Source organism: Vanellus vanellus (assembly GCF_965231255.1).
Source record: "Vanellus vanellus genome assembly, chromosome: 16".
Lineage (NCBI taxonomy): Eukaryota > Metazoa > Chordata > Aves > Charadriiformes > Charadriidae > Vanellus > Vanellus vanellus.
In genome coordinates this window covers 8,092,506-8,113,063 of record NC_138921.1, presented here as the reverse complement: position 1 = coordinate 8,113,063, position 20,558 = coordinate 8,092,506, and the positions used below count along the sequence as shown (strand labels likewise).

Below are 20,558 nucleotides of genomic sequence, written 5' to 3'. Positions count from 1 at the left end.
TGCACTTAAAAATATTTTCCATATTACAGTGTACTCCTATAATTAAAAAATGAAAGCTATTTTCAGCTACTGTCTGCTAAATTTGGGGGGGAGGGGGTGTTCCATTCACTTGGAAACAATGGACACAACTGTTTTATTGTACCATGAAGTTTGTCTTTAAAAATGTTAAACTTCTCACATATGCTGTTAAAGACAAAATTCCAGGTGTCTATAATGAGAAAGATTGTGTTCTTCATTCCCTCCAAAGCCGTATCTTTTTTTATATATTTATTTTAAGTACATTAATATTTGCACAGTGAAATTAGCTTTGCAAGAGGGATGAAAACCCCTGTCAGAGCCATTTTAGCAAAAAGATCAAAGGAATTAAATATAAATTCCTTCCAAGGTGATCATGTGGTTTTTTTCTGTTCTGAACAGGGAAGCCTTGGATTAATTACTTTAATTTAAAATCAAATCAATGGATGTAAAGGAATTATTTTCAGAGCACTGCAGTTTGCTTCTTAGGGGGAACAGTATTTTAGTAGGGTGACTAACAATGTGCATTTTTATTTTTAACCTGTGCCCTCCCCCCCCCCCCCAACCCTTTCCATTTGCCCTGGTCAGTTAACAGGCAGGAGCATTTGAAAACAATCATGGATGACTATGATATCAGGTCTGCTGCCAGCATTTTAGCGTCTGTTAAAGAGCAAGAAGCTCGTTTCGAGCGGCTTACGCGTGCACTTGAGGAAGAGCGGCGCAATGTCTCCTTGCAACTTGAGCGTGCCAGTCAGCCAGCAGACCGAGTGAGCATCTGCAACATTGGCAATGGGCAGCCACTGGCAACCGCCTGGCAGCAGCTGGTACTGCAGGTAACAGCCTGCTCCTTTTACCTGTTGCTAGAGTTCACCTACACCAGAATTTCCCGTTCCAGAAAGTCAGGTGCATCATGTTTGTTGTCCGCATTTCATTTTGTAGCTTGTCTTCTGATACCCCAGAATTAGTATGCTTTGTTGATTAATTTGGTAGCTCAGTCTTCAGAGCCTTAGCTTAGACGTTGCTCTTACTTCCTCTTAGCTCATGGGATGCTTTTAAAAACTCATGCATCCTTGACTATTAAACCCTAAAGAGAGATCTGCACACCCTCCTCTAAATCTGTGCACTTGCTGTAAGTATGGTGATGTACTGGTGATTGAAAAAGAAGGCTGAATCATAATCTCCATAGCAAACAGAATTTCCATTAGAAATAGTTGGACTTTGAATAGAGGCAACAGCATGAAAAGCGGGGATTTCCCTCCTGCGAAGTCTTATTGTTTGTGTAGGGAGGACTTCATAATTTGTTTCTTATGTTTATTGAATCGATGGACTTTATTTTAATGATGCAAACTGGCTTTGTGGTAGCCCCAGTTTTCCAAATATTGTTTTGCTTGATATGTGTTCTTTAACTGTTTAAATGTGCAATGATAAACTACTGACGTGTCTAAATTACTTAAGCTCTCAAATCACTCTGACATGCAAGGTAAGTCATGCAGAAGCAATAGTACTGTTTGTGAAGGTCTGTTTCCTAAGAAAACATTGTTCAATTCAGAGAGAAACTCCAGGCTATGGGGATTCTGAAAGTTGTTTCCCGCTTATACCAGACTGTTTTACAATTATACTCGCATTGAGCTGTATTCAAGTAGACTTTACATTATGTTATGGTAGCACAGCTTTTCTATTAACGGCTGCCATGTTTCTGTACGTGTAGATGCTTGACTATGGGACTTCACGTGAAAGGAGCAGCCTGCAGTGGTTAGGCTAAAAGCCTGACAGTAGCCGGGAGGTGGTTATCCTCTTGATTAGCGGCTGGGCCCGGCAGAGTGGAGATGTGCTTACGTATTTTTTTACAGAAAAAGGACGAGTTCACCTTCACTTTTTCTGAATGACTTGGTGCAAAGTGCCTGATTAATAGCTCCAGAATGAAATTCCTTACCCACAAAACTGATGAAGCATGAGTTTTCTGCAGTGTTATGGCTTAAGGTCTAACAATTTCCAAGAAAACTTAATAAAAGAGTTTAAGTTACTGGGGTCTATGTGACTCTTACGGAGAAGCAGCCCCTGTAAGGGACCCCAGACTGAATCTGTGTACACTCAGCCCATTGCCACTGCGTGGTGGAGGGAGCTTTAGTTCATAAACAATTAGTGTTGAGGTTTTTAGAGTAGTTTGTATATGAAATGAAATGGTTGAATAGGTAAATATGCACAATTAAGGTTATTTGTGTAAATTTTCATTAAATGTATTGAGGGCCAAATTCTTCCCTGACTTACTAGAATTAATTAAGTAGTGTTTAAATGAAGGATGAAACCTGTGCATTCAGTCTTATGCAGAATATATAATGATTTCATCTTTACTATTACATACTGCATTTCATTGTGAAGAGTACACAAAGTACTTTTATTGTAAGTAATATTAAAAAATAACTCAAGTAGTAGCTTTTCCATTTGGAAGTTGCATAGGTATGTAATCTAGTATGTAATCTAGTTATTCTGAGTAGTATTTGGGCAACAAATGGGGGTTAACTCCATTTGATGAGAATGCCAAGGAATCTTTAAGGATTTTCACAACCAGGCATCAGTTTTCCATGTTATTTGATTGTCAAAGTGGAATCTGTCAAAGGGATTTGCTAGGGAAGTGTGTAGAGTCAGGGCTTTGGTAATAGTCTCTTTCTGTACTTTTTTGTAATGTATGCTCCTGAACTTATTCCCTTCTTAGAAAAGAAAATTAAGCTCTTTTTTTTTAATTTTAGAAAAGGAAAAATAGTATATAGGCAATGTGCCAGAAGTGTAACAGTTTTCTGAAGTCCTCAAAAGACAAAATCAAGGTCTTATGCAAATATTGATTCTAATTAATTCATTCTGGATTTTTTTGCCAGCCACTCCTTTTTTTTTTTAATACCAGCTTTAAGCTCATTCCATAACAATAGCTCCTTGTCCTAAGCAGCCCATTCAGTCACCTCCTTCACTTCACTCACTGGTGAATTCTGCCTGTTCAGTGTGAATTCAGAATCCTCGAATGGAAGACGTGAACGGTGGTGCATTTGTTGACATTTGCTGGGAGTGTATATGGCATTGTGTCTTTTGGCCTCTGACAAAGAAATATCAGATCTGCAAATGAGGTTAGGGATGTGCTGGAATTGCCAAAAAATGCATGCATAGACTTCTTAATTTTACATTAAGAAAGTGTGGGGGATTTTTCTAAAAAGTATCTTTTCTTAATTTTACATTAAGAAAATGTGGGGGATTTTTCTAAAAAGTATCTTAAAGTTGTTTTTAATAAGAGAATTTGATTACTAATCTTTAATGGTTTATTTGGATATTAATCAGATATAGCTGAGACTACTGTTTAATGGGAATTTTTCCCATAGGAGGGGTTTCTGGGAGATACTGTCTCACAATAAGAGGTCCTCAGTGTTGCTGAAATGTCTCCCATTATTATTGGTGAGAGTCCTTTATTGAGGTAGTGGCCAAAGCCCTCGTGTTTTCGTAGCCCACTGTAAAAGGCAGTGCCCGCCGAACCTGCAGGCTGTGCAGAGGTTTTGTACCCGCCTGTCTGTCCTGGCAGAGGCAGTATCCAGCTCGTGCCAGGGGGACGGGCAGCTGTGACCACAGGGGCTCTGGCGGAGGGGGACAGGAGTGCTGTGCGCCGTCAGTGCTGCTGGACTCGTGGGTACATGTAACCTCTGCCCCACCTATTCCCCAGGCTTAAAGGCTGGTCTCAGTTTGAGTGTGTTGCGGAGTGTACAGGCAGGGACATCAATTAGGGTGTTTCACCTCTGGAAACTTCGGAGGATGTGCAATGTTATACATGCGTTCCTGCAGATTTTGAAGTGGTCGAGTTAAGTGCTCTTCCAGACCAAGAACCCGCTGGACAAAAGGTCATTATTTACTCAGTGAAAATCTTTGCATTATTCTGAAATATGTGACATTTAATGAAATTTTAATCATAGAACTTTTATCTGATTAATAAAATTCTCCTTAAAATCCTTCAATTTTTTAAGGTTGTTCTTGACTCTGTTCCCTACTCTGGCTTTGAGCAGTGGGAGCCATGTGGCTGGCCATGGCTGTTTGTTTCTGAAAGTGAAAATCTGGTTGTACTAAAAAAAGCAAAGCTGTCTGTTAATGTGTATTTGTGTTTGCTTCTCTAATTTTTGCAGTAAAGGATGTAAAAAATATTTTTCTGTTTGTTATAGTATCCCCAGCTGTGGGAGCCGTGGCAGTCTTTGCCTTCTTATCGGTTGACCAGTGCAGGTGTAGTCCAATACACTTCTAAGTCACTGGTGAGGAGTGCCTACTGCGTGTCTTCTACATGTTAAAAGTGTCTGGTTGGTAATGGTTTTTACAACCTTGATAAATCAAAGTACTCTTCATGTGTGAGGTGTTTAGTTTAATCTACCTGGTTCTTTTTCACTTCTTTTCAAATAAGCCGTCTGCTGCTCTTCCCAGTGGGAACCACAGTCGGGCAGGGTGGAGCTGTGAAAGTGCGTGTGTGGGGTATGAACTGCAGTGGGCTGAACACCCAAAGCTGCCACATTGTCACTGGACAGCTAACCGGTCAGAGCATAACTTTTTAATAATAAAGAATATTATCTTTTTTTTTTTTTTACTTTTATTAAAACATCAGACATGTGAAACTTATTAAACACAAGGCTATATCCTGAGCTGGTTTAAACTGGCACGGCTCCATGGGTTTCAGAGAAGCTCTGTCAAGTCTGATCAGCTGGGGAGCTGAACAACAATGTTTGCATTCAAAGATTCTTTCCTCATTGGTACACGTTGACAATTTCCATTCCTGTTAGTGTTTCATAACCAAAATAAAGCACAGCATTCAATAAACCTCTCTTCCCAATGAACACACTGTAACAATACTTTGACTTCAGTGATTTCGCAGTGACCTATAGGGATTTGAGAGGGGCTGCCGTTATAAAAAAGGTAGATATTGTCCCCTTCTTACAGGTGGGAAAGCTGTGGGAGCTGCCAAATTCCACGTGGTATAAATAACAGAAATCAGCCCCTTGCATGCTGGTGCAGAGGCTTATGCCTGTAAGAAGTAACATAAGTTGATCTGAGATGTCTTTGCACTGACAAAAATATCCAATAATTAAAAATATATTTCACTTGACTGTTATTTGCATTCTTTTAGGTTCCCTGTGGTGGTTTTTTGGGGGTGTTTTTGTGTTTGTTTTTTTTTTTTTTAGATATTTCATCTAGTACATTTTGCTAAGGAGGTACTGGACTAGATCAAACCCAAAATGGAGATTGTGTGCGTGCATATATGTTAGTATAATATAGATATTCCCACATACTTTTTACAAAGCCTGTTATTAAAAAAGCCTGTCAGCATAAATTCACTCTGGTGTACAATTTTTTTCCTTAGAATGTTGTTTTTGTTTAAAACCTAGTGGTATTAAATCTGTAGCCTTGTTGCAAGTTTTACAGAATTCTGCTGTACTTTATGGCACACTTTTTACACATCGAAGAGTAGTTCCCATAAGAAGGAAGCTCCGTTACAGTCCTGATGCCACACAGTTGGTTAAGGCTGCTGAGGAGTGAATAAGCTATAGGGTTTGTGGTATGCTTTCTAGAGGTCTGTCAGTCAACATGTCCCAAGAGACCTGTGACTGCAACTCGAAGTTAAATTGGGTTTAGTGACTAGTTTCTTCCCCTAAAAGGAGTGATAAAAATAGCTTATTTTGTTTTCAAAAGCAAAATACAAGTTTTGGATCCCGTTTTGACTTTAAGCTTCAATCCAGCCAGCCTCACTGATCAATTTTTGACTTGGCGGTTGGCCAGCAGCCCCAAAGGTTTTGTCCTATCAACCTGTTGGGCTTTTCCACACCATGTAAGAGTCAGCCTTGCTGAGACTCTTAACGGTAAAGGGTGCAAGTGCATTGTATGAAATTTCTAATACTCAGACCAAGCAGAATCAGCATGATGTGATACCAATGAATATAGCTTAATATCTCATATTTATGTAGCTATTACACCTAGTAATATACATTATTATACAAGCTTCTCTCTTGTCACTTGTAAAGCCAGCCCTGTGCCTGATTGTGCAGTTGCAGTAGTTAACGTGGTGTAAATATGGTGTTGGAGGCAGAACTCAGCTGTTTGTACCTTTTGTAAGGCCATGCACAATAATTTGGTCCCTTAGACGTGACTGAGACAGATTTCTCTGAAATAGGGCTTGTGATTATGCCATTTATAAAGGCTTAGTAATGATTCACTGGAGCCTGCTCTACAGTCATTTTGTACTAGCTTAACTATTTCACTATAGACGTGAATTATTTTTTTTCTCTCTGTTCTTTAAACTGGAAGAATTAGTGTGATGCCAGGTATGGTAAGTAAACTGTTGCTAATATTTCTTCTGTAAGTCCAACGAGGAGAGGAGCTATGCTGGATCTTGTTCTTACCAACAAGGAGGGGCTGGTAGACAGTGTCAAACTCAAGGGTAGCCTGGGCTGTAGTGACCATGAATGGTCGAGTTTGGGATCCTTGAGGCAGTGAGGAAGGTGCGTGGCAAGCTGACCATCCTGGACTTTGGGAGAGCTGACTTTGGCCTCTTGAAAAATCTGCTTAGGGAAACTGGGAGCCCTCTCCAGAAGGAAACGCAAGAACTGGTTACCTGGAACAGAGACAGAGCTGAGGTACTCAATGACTTTTTTGCCTCAGTCTTCACTGGCAAGAACTGCAGCCACACTACCCTTGACGCAGAATGCAAAGACGAGGATCGGGGAAAATGGAGAACCGCCCGTTGTAGGTGAAGATCAAGTACGAGGCCACCTGAGGAATCTGAAGATGCACAAGTCCATGGGACCTGATGAGATACATCCGCGGGTCCTGAGGGAGCTAGCAGATGAGGTCGCTAAGCCACTAGCCATCATATTTGAGAAGTCGTGGCGGTCTGGCGAGGTTCCTACCGACTGGAAAAGGGGAAACATAGCCCCTAGTTTCAAAAAGAGAAACAAGGAAGACCCGGGGAACTACAGGCCAGTCAGTCTCACCTCTGTGCCTGGCAAGATCATGGAGCAGATCCTCCTGGAAACTCTGCTGAGGCACGTAGAAAAAAAGGAGGTGATTGGTGACAGCCAGCATGGCTTCACCAAGGGCAAGTCATGCCTGACAAATTTGGTGGCCTTCTACAAAGAGTTTACAGTGGCAGCAGACAAGGGAAGACCAACTGATGTCATCTACTTGGGTTTGTGCAAAGTGTTTGACACTCTCCCACATGATATCCTGGTCTCTAAATTGAAGAGACATGGATTCGACAAATGGACCACTCAGTGGATGAGGAACTGGCTGGACAGTCGTACTCAAAGAGATGCGGTCAACGGCTCGATGTCCAAGTGGAGAGCAGTTACGAGTGGCATTCCTCAGGGGTCAGTACTGGGACCTGTACTGTTCAACATCTTTGTCGGCGACATGGACAGTGGGGTTGAGTGCACCCTCAGCAAGTCTGCCGATGATACCAAGCTGTTTGGCGAGGTAGACACGCTGGAGGGGAGGGATGCCATCCAGAGGGACCTGGACAGGCTGGAGAGGTGGGCCCAAGCCAACCTCATGCAGTTTGACAAGGCCCAGTGCAAGGTCCTACATCTGGGTCGGGGCAATCCCAAGCACAAATACAGGCTCGGCGGGGAATGGCTGGAGAGCAGCCCCGAGGAGAAGGACCTGGGTGTGCTGATTGACGAGCAGCTCAACATGAGCCAGCAGTGTGTGATCGCAGCCCAGAAGGCCAACCATATCCTGGGCTGCATCAGAAGAAGTGTGGCCAGCAGGTCAAAGGAGGTGATTCTGCCCCTCTACTCCACTCTCATGAGACCCCACCTGGAGTACTGCATCCAGCTCTGGAGTCCCCAACATAAGAAGGACATGGACTTGCTGGAGCACATTCAGAGGAGGGCCACGAGGATGATCCGAGGGCTGGAGCACCTCTCCTATGAGGAGAGGCTGAGAGAGTTGGGGCTGTTCAGCCTGGAGAAGAGAAGGCTCGGGGTGAGTTCTTATTGCGGCCTCCCAGTACCTAAAGGGGGCCTACAGGAGAGCTGGGGAAGGACTTTTTACTCGGGCATGTAGTGATAGGACAAGGGGGAATGGCTTTAAACTAGAAGAGGGCAGTTTCGGATTGAACATTAGGGTTCACATTAGTTTTTCACTGTGAAGGTGGTGAGGCACTGGAACAGGTTGCCCAGAGAGGTTGTTGAGGCCCCATCCCTGGAGGTGTTCAAGGCCAGGCTAGTGAGAGGTGTCCTTGTTCATGGCAGGGGGTTGGAACTTGATGATCTTCAAGGTCCTTTCCAACCTAAACCATTCTATGATTCTAAATCCTATTAGCGGGTTGTTCCCTTTTATATATGGCCATCCCCAAAATGGTGGAGTTAGAGCAATGCAAAAGCAGTTGCTTCTGATGTAAGGAAATACACACAATAATAAATTGTTTAAATACAAATAGGGGAAAAGAGATGAGGTTTTTGAGTTAGTCTTTTTTTTACTGCTACTGTGATTATTCATTTTTTAAGAGATAAGCTAATAAGCACAGGCTCCAAATTCTCTGTTATGTTTAATTAGTGTCCTACCTCTGGAGCTCTTTTCGTATGTTTCTCCAGATCTGACATACATTTGACCATGCTTTTTCATAAATTGATATATAGTATTGGTGCAAGTGTTCCCTAACTTTGTGTTTAACCAAGGTATTAACAAAATAGAGTTGAAAGGAAGGCAGGGAGGTAAGTGGGAATGAGAAACTTAAAAGAAATCACATACTGTTGGGTGGGTTTTTTTCTGTTAACACCCTCACCAAAAAGATCTGCAAACCCCCTCACAGCAAATGATACCCCAAAAGGGTATCTTGAAATGTCAATAATCAACCAAGTTAATAAAATTTGGGTTTCACTTTGTAAATGTGATTATAGCTGTTCAAGGAAAATCAGGTGATCGAAAAAAGCTACAGAATGTTTTCATAGTTATGATTTGGATCATTTATATTTTAAGTTCTGTGCCAGAGAAGTAACACCTGTTTTAAAACCTAACAAACACATTTTCCTTTTTTTTTTTAATTTATTTTTTAAGCAGGTATTTTCTTGCTATAATTAAGCACCAATATTCTTCAGTCTTTATGTTAATCTGAGGTACCTGTGACTTCTGCCAAAAATAACATTTTGTGAATTGAGGGTCAGTTTTCAAGTAAAAGGTGAACTCTAAAGCACAGCAGAACACGTGGTGAGAATTTTAAAAAATACAAGATTAGCTCAAATTGCTTTTCTAAGAAAATAACATCAAGTTAACCTTTCTGACTTACAGTTTAAGCAACGTTAACCCTTCTGTCTGTATTTCATTGCTTTTATTTAAGATTCTCTGCTCCACCCTGGCATAGTGCAGACTGTTTGACTATAAAGACTGTTTCCAGTGCTTTGATAATAAGAACATGGGTGCATTAATATTGTATATATGTTTGAACATATGCATAGAAGAAGCAAAAATGGGTTCTGAGTGGCACTGAGTCATCAGCTTACCTTTTTTCTCCTCTCCAACTCATACAGCTCCATCTTTGTGTGTAAAGTTTTATGTAATTAGTTCGAGTTTGTACTGCCTCTTGGCTTCCTTTGTTGTGTAACGTATTTGTGCTCATATTAAGGGACTGACAGCATGGAAAATGACTTTTTTTTTTTTTTTTTTTTTTGCCTTACAGGTAAGGTCAGGTACAGACAACAATGCTGTTGATTCATGACAGCTCCCCGCTATGACAGTACTATTTCCTGTTATAATGCCAAATACCCAGAAAAAAACTCATCGGTAGTTAACCCGTGCGTGTTCTACTTCTGCTAGTACTGAGCAGGTTGCAAATTGTTGAAAGAATGTGTAGGGATAGTCCTAATTCCTTTATAAAACCAGTTGAAGCCGTAGAAATACAAGTTGTGATTCCGGGGTCCAGTCTGGTCGGGTGTCAGTCACACAGTGCCTGTTCTCCAGCCACCTCCCGCTGCCCCTGCTCTCGGCTCCTGTCTCTGCAGTTCAGCTCTTGGGTTCTTCTGGCCTACAGCCACTAGCTGTGCCATCCGCCTGGCCTGTAAATTCAGTACATATGAGTAGTCTTACTGAATTTCTAGGAATGACCTGGCTCAGGTTTCAGCTTCTGCATACATGCAACTATTCAAAGGTTCCGGGGGGGAAGGAGGGAGGGAGGAGATTTGGGAATATGATTCCCATGGGAGAGTGAGTTCTCAGATCAGAATTCAGTGTGAGCTGAGAGATACTTGCAGTAGCTACGAACCCCAGCACAGTTACGAACTGGACCAGAGGCCGTTACTCAGCGACTTTTCAGGGTGGTGTGTTCCCCGTGCAGGAGGTGGGATCCCGTCCCTGGCTTCTGCTGTGCTGGAGATGATCATTGTCGAGTTTAGCTTGGAGGCTGGACCTTTTGTTGCCTTTGTTATGGATGTTGTCCCATCTCTGCGAAAGCATCGACTCCTGGTTTACAGTGAGAGTCAGGCTCTTTTGCTGGTAGCTCTGCAGATGGCTTAAGAGAGTATTGTAAGCCAGCCTGCACCTTACAGGCATTCAGGCAGAGCACTGGCTCTCTTGGCATTACTGCAGGTGTTTCAAATAGAGACTTCCCAAAGTGACAGCATGGCATGTTGCACCACTGTGAGCTCAAGGAGCTCCTGCTGTTTGCCTTTCTGCTGGGATTACCCAAATTCCAAAAGAAGTCCTGCTTCCTGTACTGCAGGAAGAATGCACAAGGCTAACAACAACAACAAAAAAAGTGAGTTTGTGCAACAGGAATCATGGTGTGTATCATAGGAGAGCCTCCGAAAGGTGGACTCGAGGAGTATTCCTGCGAGAATTTACATTTCCTGGTTCTTCTATTTCTTGTTACAGCTTCTCCCCTAGGATTGTTCTTCAGTCTTCATTTAGGGCCTTAGATGGTAAAAACGTGGATATGAAAGCAAATGGCAATATTAGCATCAAGTTCAGCAACAGCTAAGATGATTTGACCCGCTGCATCAGAAGCTGTGAAGTGCTTTCCAGAAGGGATTTATTTGATAAGTGAACCACCTAAACCCCACTTATTAGAGTTATCTGAGGCTCAGATCTGCTGGCATGCAGCAGAATCCACTCAAAATCTGATGCGTTATCTGAGAAGTGTTTGTGTAAAACTTTGTCAGCAAGTCTAGTTTAAAAAGTAGATCCCAAAGGATTCATGAAAAAGTTTAAAAAAGGTAACCCAGCAACTGAGAAACTGACCCTCTGTCTAGTAAGGAAACAATTCTTTTATTCTTTCTGACACAATGATATGTTTTTTCAAAATTTAATTACTTGCTAGTTTTACATGTGCAGGTTGAAAATATATCTTTTAGCTCAAAGATGCCTCCCTTTGCGGTAATCTCACTTTTCTCTCTGTCATCAGCAGTACCTCAATTTCATGTCTCACGCTTTATCTCTTAAGTATATGTGCTCTGCAACTTTATGTGGTAACTGCTGAATTCCAAAGTGCCATCTAATGTTTGTCAGCAGGACAGCAACTGGTTTATGCTAATGGTTATAACAGTGCAAAGCAATGACCACATTGAGCTTAAGCATCTCAGAATGCAGTTTCATTTGCCTTGAAGAGTCACAAGTTCTTTTGTTTTGTGTGAACTTTTATTGAATTAGGTTTTGGAAGCAATTGAAAGGCAAAGATTTTCTTATTTTGTTTGCCAAGATTTGGGAGAGAGTAATTTTCCACAACTGTTAACCTTTCTGGCCTGGAACTGTGCCAGGTTTAAATTAAAATTATTTAATTTGAATGACAAATTTACAGTTTCATAATAATTTTCTGTGATTTTACATCACTTTACTAATAGAACTATGTTTTCTTCTAGGAGTACACATAAGAGAAACACATTAAAACTAAATTCTGCTTGCTGTGTGTACCTCATTATGTAAACAGGTATCTAGGTTGGTCCTTGCATGACATCTCTGAGTCTTGCGAGATCAGTCAGTGTAACTGCAAGTAATTATTAAAAATGTCTTGAAACAGGAACATTCAAATATAAACATTAAAACATTAAAGAGTAATATCGGGTTTAACAGGATTTTTGTAAAAAACAACTTTCTAGTCACATTTACCGCATTTGCTTCTTAATTATTAACATGAAAACATCTTACGTTTTAAAGTTGTGATTTATTTTTCATGTTCTGCTGCTTGTTTATTTCTCAGCTCAGACAGCAGAACATGATTAATTGTACTGGCTTTTTAAGATTTTTAATTCTCCTACATTTTAGTTCCCAAGCATACTACTGCACTAGTTCAGCTGGGATGTTCAGGAAGAAAGATTTTAAACCGTCACAAACCCTTTTTGCACTGTATCTCTCGATTTTTATGAAAAGCTTTTGTTACTAATACAGGCCTTGATCCGCACGCGTGGAAGCGAGGCAGACCTTTATCCCTACAAGGCATTGCACAGGAGTCGGGGGAACTGCATAAGCCTCTGCCCTTGCAGATCCCCATGTAGCAGCAAGAATGTTTTGCAGAAACTTTAAACTCAATGAGCAGCACACAGGCAATTTCCTCTCCCCTGAGCGCTTTGGGCCTGAAGGATTCAAGCTGGCTTTGAAAACCAAAAATTGTCTACAATTCCATTTCAGCTGTACCCGGTATCTGTAAGCTCTTGGAATCTGATGCTGAAAGAGCCCCAAATGAATGGTGCGTTATGATGACATTGATAAATTACTGAGCCTTTTGCTAGTTTAGGCCGTCTTGTTAATGGTTCAAATTAGGCTCTCGCTTGCTTTGTCACCAACGTGGAGTAATTCACTGAAGTCATCGGTGTGACTGAGAACAGAATGGCCAAAGATGGCCATGGGCAGCCTGAGGCTGCCTGCCAACTGTAATTAAAGCCTTTGATTTAAATAAATGTCACAGTTTACTCTTTATAGATATGTACTTTAAAAAAAAAAGAACAAAAGCAAACGCCAACCCCAAAACTGCTTCCCTTTTTAAGCTACCAAATTACTAGCTGAAGAGAATATTTTTTAACCATAGTTGTGGTGACTGGGAAATGCTGTAGAATACTGTCAGAGTTCATTTGAGGGACTTGATCTAAAATGTATCTTTAGCGTTTTTAGAATACTGTAGTTAAATACTGAAAAGAACTATAGTCTCCATGTTTCTAACCCATCTCGATTAGCTCTTCTTCCTTTTCGTAGTCTTATTTTCATATGTATTTCAAATACGAGGAACTTGCTCTGGAATAAAATTTCATATAGAGAGACCTTAATTCTCTGTTCAGAAGAAAATCGAAAACAGCTGCAGGTTTGGGTTTGAGGAGGATAGCGATTACCGTAAGAATTGGTGGATCGTACAGACAGCTATCAATCCAGTACGTAACGGCAAGCCACATTTTTGCCCTCTGGATGAGAGAATGACGTGTAAGCTGCTATCCTCTGAGCAAGTGATTGTAATGTGCAGCTTGAAATACAGCACAAAGCATCTGGAAAATCCAAAACCCAACCCAAAATCTAAGACATGAATAATGGTTAATACTGAGTTTCTTTCCTGCATTTGGGTGTCTTTGTTTTCCTTTCCAATAGCTACAGCATGAAATGATGGTCACAGTACCAACCTTAAATTTGATTTGTTTTCCTTGCTGTTGAGATTTTTCTATTTTTATCCCTGTAAAATGTAGTTGATTCTTATCTAAATGAAGCTGCTGGGAAGAAACATAGGTCATTCATTCCACTGCGACCTATATGCAGTGACATGCAGCTTCCTCTGTCCTTTATTTCTAACGTAAGCAGGGCTGTCACCAGGCTGTCCTTGTTCTCATCCTGTCATACGCCAGCTTGGATGACATGGAGTTGACTGATATTAGATGTAGCAAGATGGAAGCTGGGTTTGTATGCAAATGAAAATCCCCTGAACCTACTGAAGTGCCTACTAGTGGCGCTCTACAGAAAGTGTCTTTTTGCTGTATTTGTCTTCAGCCTTGTGAGCCTTTAGACCTCGTCTTTAATATTGGCTCCTTAAATAGGGATGACACATAAAATCATCCTTCATTTATATCCAACTGCTCCCTGATCAAGGCAGTCTGGCTTCATCACCATTTCTAACCTTGCAGTATGAAAGCAAAAAGATTGTCAAAACCATGTTGATGGAAACGCTAGAAATATCCCGGTGGCTTTGTGTCTTGCTAAAGTCATGCAGCCATTCTGGAGCAAGCAGGGATGCTTTGAAAGGGCTCATGTAACTTTTCAAATATATTCTAAACTGATGGGAATGCTAACAGGAAAAGAATTCAAAATGTTTCTTGGGAGATATAATGTTGTGTTTTCACTTGTCTGTATTAAAATCCTTACAGTAGGGCACCCGGACACATCATGGTGTAGTATTCTTTAGTTCTCTCGCTTGTTTATTTGCTGCATAAAATTAGCAGAATGACAGTCAAATATCCTTGGTGCGGAAGCCTGTATATGAATATAGGCTCTCTAATTCTTTAGATAGTTGCCATGGGTGATTGAGGTGCTTTTGCCTATATGGTTAGCTGGGATTCTTGATTCCTCTTGTGTCGTCTTGCTCGGTTGGGTTTATGGAAGTTACATGTCACTGAAGCCATATGTTATGTTTCCAGGCAGAGCGGTAAACCATTTCATTTTTACGGCCTCTGAGAGCAGATCAATCTATAGTGCAGCACTAGTGATGTAGAATTCTTTAAGGGTAACGGGAGAAAATAGAAAAAGAGACCTTGGCCCAGATACTATACTACTCCATCTTCCAGAGAATTAAATCCCGTCCTATTTATAAATTTTTTATTTCTCAGAGAGAAGAAAGAAGGTTTTCACCTTACTTTTACAGCTAGGAAAAGCATGACAGATTAAGAAATTAAGGTTCATTTAAAAAAAAAAAAAAAGGGTAGTGGTGGGTGTGGGTTGCGACATAGTCAGCAGACTGATACTAATGGATAGAGTCTTTGCTGCCAGAATTTGGAAGTTCAGTATAACCTTAGGGATCTAATCCACAACTCTTATTTAGGTAATTAGTTCTTTTACTTCAGCATTGCCAAATCCCAGTGTTCAGAATTATATGAGCTGGTAAAACATTGCAAATGACTAAGAAATACGGGGACTTGAGACGTATTTTGCTTTTTAAAAAAAAAAAAAATCTTTGGCTTTGAGTCAAAATTTACTTTACAAACAGAAGACATACAAGCATCTATTATATTTTTGAAAGGAAAATTATATTTTTTAAATAACAACATGACTCCAGAAGGTGGGACATCAAAATTCAGCAACGCTAATCTTGCATGGCTTGCACAAATACCTGCGGGTTCACTGCATGAAAGGCTTCTCATGCGAGTAAGAATTGGCAAGTCCATCCAGGAAGGTTTTCAGTTTCGTTGTTTTGCATGCAAGAGTAGCTACTTCAGTGCCCTATGGATATAGACTTTATAATGTTTTTTTCTTTGACGGCGTATAAAGGTCTGGCACATATCCATGTGCATGCCTAAATTGAATGGTACTTTTCTATGCCAGCATGGCCTCAACAAAAGTTGAGCTATTTTAGTTTGTTAACTGAAGAAAAGTTGGACAAGGAGAAGGGGAGGGAGAGTGCCATACAAAAGTACAGGAGGCTCATACAAAATGCGTTCCTTTCACTTTGCCTGTATTTTATTAAGGGCCGCTACCAGTTGTCTCTAAATTATTCCACTGTAGATAGACTCAAAGTGTATTTTTTCCCTCCAGTGAAGCAAATAATTTGCTTCAGCTAAACCTTGTGGAACATCTACCATCACTCTTGTCAACCTTTACAGCATTTATTTTTAAACAAATTAGGATCAGAGTTGGGTAATGTAGTTCTGTGCTGTTCTCAGCCCCTAAAATACAAAGCCTTAGCTCTGGTATTTAGCTGGAACTCTGACATTGGCTGTAAGAGGAAGGCTGAAATTAGGATTAAATAGGTCTGAAACAGTCTTTCTGGTCTTAAATGTTGTTATAGGAGATGCCAGCTTTGCATATTGATCTGGTAGGAGTGATATTAATGAACATGTTAATTACATTGACACTGGAAGCATGTTTTAGAATTTTCAGGGAACCTGAAACTGGGATGAAGAGACTCTTTTGTTGCAAAAGTGCCTATTCTGATAATTAAAGATTAAATTGTGATGTACCTTCCTCTTGCTTTGCAGCTGATCTTGCTGTCTCTGACTATCCCTGTTTTCCAGGGATAGTCTCTTAATTTGATTCCAGTAGCTTTCAGTCCCTAATTACCATTGTTCAGCCACCAGCTGTTACAGTGGTGGATTTATTTATTGCTTTGGCTTGCTGCGGGAACCTTGTGCGGAAGAGGAAAAACCACCGTTACCCCTTGGCTGCGGACTGCAAGCAGTGCTGCTGTTTAGCACTGGGGAGGATTTGGCTGGCTGCCTCTCGGATCTGGTGAACTGCTTTACCTGGCGGGCAAGGCTTCCCTCCGTGCCGGAGACATGCCCTCCTGCCCCTGGGGTGCGTCCGGGGAGGGAGGGGGAGAAGCCTTCATGTTTCGTTAAGGTTGGTTTACACCTACCTGCCCAGGACTCTTTCTTATAAGACTTGAAGTCTTAGTATATTTATTAATACATACCCTTTCTGCAATTTCTTGGAAAAAGGCAGAAAGAAGGATCAGATCCTAGAATAAGAAGTGTGGGAGGCCGTCCTCCTTCCCAGGGTTTTCATGGAGGTTTGCAGCCTGGCTGCCTGTTGAAAGGCCAAACATTAAAAGCTGGGTACTTCCAATTTACTAGCGATAAATGGATGTGAAAACTGTGCCGGATCATGCTGTGGAGTCCCAGGTTTTGTTGCAGAATGTGGTGGACGCAAGGTGTAGCACATCTGGGATTCATTTAGGTAATGAGTAATTTATCGAGACAGGTTTGTGGGCAGGTGAATGCTTTTAAAAAATGAGGCCAGTTGTACGTGGAGCTGTAAGGCTCAGTACAGCTGTGTGAGATGGGAAAGGGAGGAGACTGTGATGGAAGATGATGTTTCTCTGGTGCGTTAGGGATGGCATTAATCTCCAAGCGAAGCGCAGAAAGTGAGCGAGCGAGAGCGTTTCCCTTCTTGCTGGGCTGCGCTTCGGCGCCGGCGGTCTGGGAAGGGCTCTGCCTGCGGAGGCAGCGGGCGAGCGCCGGGAGAGACGCCGCCAGCAGTCGTTTTGCTCAGTGACATTTTCTCTCTTTGTCTTTATAATCCGGCGGGGCGGGCCGGGAAGCGTGGGAACCCCGGGGGCGCAACCGCTGGGTGTCTCTCACCCCCGCTTCCCCTTCCCCCGGGCCGGAGGGTCGGCACGGCGGGGCCCGGCACCGGGAGAGAGGGACCCGGGGAGGCCGAGGGCCGGCCAGCTCCCCCCGCACCGGCTGCCGGCCCTGCCAGCCCCGGGGCGGCGGGCGGGCGCTCCCCGCTCCCCCGGCGCGCCGGGCGTGGCCGCGGCACAGCCCGCTCCGGCGGTGCCGCCCCCGGGACCCAGCAGCCTCCCCCCGCCCCGGGACCGAGCCGGCGGAGGGGAGAGCCATGTGAAGTGCCGCCTGCCGAGTGGGAGCCGCCGGCGGTGTTCGTCCCCCAGCGGAGCGGCGCGGCGCGGTGCGGTCTGTCCGCCCTGGATGGGCTCCGCCCGCGGGGCGGCTGCGGAGGGGCTGGCGAGCGGCGAGGCCGCTGGTCCGGTTGGCCGAGGAGCGGGCTCGGCGGAGGACGGAGGCTGCCGGAGCAGAAGGCTGTGTCCGCAGAGGGCGTGCGGGCGGCCGCGGGTGCGTGTTCTCGGCGGGGCGCGGTGAGGCTGGCACCTTGCATCGATGCCTGCGGAACTCAAACAGGTTAGTGCCAAACTTGCGTCCGTCCCTTCGGCTCGGCGCGTCCCCGAGTGCGGCGGTCCCGGCGGCGTGGGAAGGAGAAAGCTGTCAGGGTCTGCTTTACTGGTGTTTTCATTTCTTAGCTGAGAACTAAGAGCAGAAGCTGAGCTGCTCTTTCTAACAGAGCCTGCGAGAAAGATTTTGCTTTTGTCTCTGTTGTGTTAACTGGTGAAACACCCCAAAAAGCAAGCTATTGTTTTCCTTGACCTTTTCGTCCTGCTCCATACATCTAGGGAACTCTTTGACATGAACAGCTAGAAACAGTGCTTTTAAAAAAGAAAGCTTTGCTATTCTGCTTTTGTTTAATGTTTGCTTTTCCCATACAGTATTCGGCCGCTTTCCTTTTGATTTTGTTGTTGAACATACCAGGCAAATAACTTCAGTTTTTCACTCTAAATGTTATCTTGGACAAAAAGCCCTCTTGGCTGTCATCTTAATAAAATTGACTTACAGCTCTGTGCGAAAAGATTTCAAATATTATTCTTTACCTTGGAGTGTCATTGGGCATTGCAGACTAAAGCTATTGCAGGCTAGGTTTAAATAAATAGAGATCACGTAGACTCTCTAATTTATAGGTCCTTATCTTGTTAGCCTCCTTCATCTACCGTGTAAGCCTCAGGAAGCCCCATAAATTCAGGTGGTGGCAGGGTAGAGCTGCTCCTCCAACTAGGATGAGGTGTTACCTTTTTCAACCCTCCTTTTTCTTCTTTGCCTTTTTAATTTAAAACAGAGTATTTTAGGATAAGAAAACACAACAATAACACATCGCTGATAATAGATCTGTGAATTTGTTTAGGTTCAGTGCACTGGAATTGTTAGAGGTGCTTCAGTTTGGTTTAATCACGCTGTGTTCAACTTGTCCATCTCAGTAACAGAAGGCTGAATCATTTTTCAATGCAAATGGGATGTTGGTGCTCTCGAGGGGACAGTGTCCCTTTCAGCTGGGCTTGTGAGTGGTCGTTTCTTTGTCTGTGGGCAGTCCCTGTAGCCACTGCCCTGCCTGCTAGAGGTGACCGAATCCTAGTTTCGTTTGGGTGCTCGTTAGTGTCATGCTGCCTGTGGGCTTCTGGGGGAGGAAGGGATGTTATTAGTGTATGTGGTCCTGCTCCTGCTGCCTGACCTGAAGTTACTGTACCTGTCAAATTCCAAGCAATAGGTTGTTGACTTTTAGATAAATAGATTAGTTAACAGCTCTTTGGGAGCTGTTTAAAAAAAAAAAAAAAAAAAAAAAAAAGGTGTGTTTAATGTCTTTTGGCCCGTGCAGAAGAGCTGTGTTCTTGTCTTCTGGGTTTTCTGTTTTGATAGGAGGAAAAGCTTGAGTGAGAGTGGAAGATTACAGTTAATCACTTTAGGTCATGCTTTCAGTTAACTCGTAAATTCTTCTTGCATATCAAAACCAAAAAAAAGCTCATGGTTTTAATTTTCATGCTGCCTGTCATAGTTGAGGATCAGGCAGAGCTGTGTTATTTTATCTCTTCTGATGGAGCAAGGGTTCTTGATTGATTCCGAGGTCTTTTCGCAGTATAACTGATACTGCAACAGTGTATTAGAGAATGCTTTGCTTAATGAAAGATGGTAGTTTTAAACCATGAGTTGTCGGAGAAATTTATTGTGCAGTTACAGGGCCTTTAGAAAGTAATCTTTTAGCTTTAATGATCACAATTAAGTAAAACTAAGCCAAATGGATCAATGACTTTGAGGTGAATGGCAAGTCTACACAATCCACACAGACAAAAATAGGAGAGATGCTAGAAGAGACTTCTGCCATGTTAACTGAGGACCTAATGTGTTAGAAACTCTTCACATTAAAGTCTGAGTAAAGACAGTTATGAAATCTTAATTAAAATGAACCAAGAGTAACTTCTCACTACCCTTTTGGCTTCTACAGGGAACAGTCGTGATTCCTGACATTCTGGGCCAATAAAGCAGCACAAAGGCTGAAAACCTGTTTTTGTAGCCATGAGCATTCAGGGCAGGTGTCACCTTCTTGGTGTTCTCCCTTGGGCATTCCCCTTCCCACCGATGAGGGGTGAAGGCTGCTGAGGTCTGTGCTGGGTATCTGCAGTCTGACATTCTGCAGTGGCCTGAATCCAAGTATAGAATTCATGAAATTCAGAAGGATCTTGACGTCTTGAACTGTTAAAATATGTGTGGTCACTATATGACATACAGCTTTGATCTAGATCTGAAGCCTTAAGTGCTGTCTTGCCTCAGGGCCACAAAGTTGTGGAAGGGAAAGGAGTCACTTAAAGTGACTTTTGTCTTCAGTTCTGTGTTATTCCTGCTTCAGAAAATACTTTGCTAACATTCCTAATTCAGGCACCGAGCTCAGTAAGGCTGCCCTTCCTCAGCAGTTTGTCCCTGAAGCATTTCGCTGGAGGATGATACTGATGTGGAAGAGTATGGAATCTTAGACCTGGCAGGATGGAAAAGTGGTGTTAACACCTTAGTGACATGCCTGGTAGGAGTCTGTACCAGTGATGGAAATCTCGTGGAAGAAAGGTTCATGGAGGTGCAGCGGGCAAAAGCATCATCGTTTTCCAAACAGTTGGGCAAGCCATACTAGAAAAAAAAAAAAAAACAAGTTATAAGAGAGTTTAACTTTTAACATGGATTTCTGTATGGAGTCACACACAGATGCTTACAGATAATGGGCTGCCCAGTGTGCATATAGGCCTGGAACAGCTC

At 42.6% G+C, this 20,558-nt stretch overlaps 1 protein-coding gene across 1 annotated transcript in view; it reads left to right on the top strand.

Moving 5' to 3' along the window:
• Positions 1-632: 632 nt before the first annotated feature.
• Positions 633-20,558, top strand: part of ARVCF (ARVCF delta catenin family member) — a gene marked incomplete at both ends in the record, with an annotated part of 171,403 nt that continues 151,477 nt past the window's right edge. The window contains one exon of the mRNA XM_082491809.1: positions 633-848. Within this exon, the coding sequence (XP_082347935.1) occupies positions 633-848 (216 nt within the window). The remainder of the gene's footprint in view (positions 849-20,558) is intronic.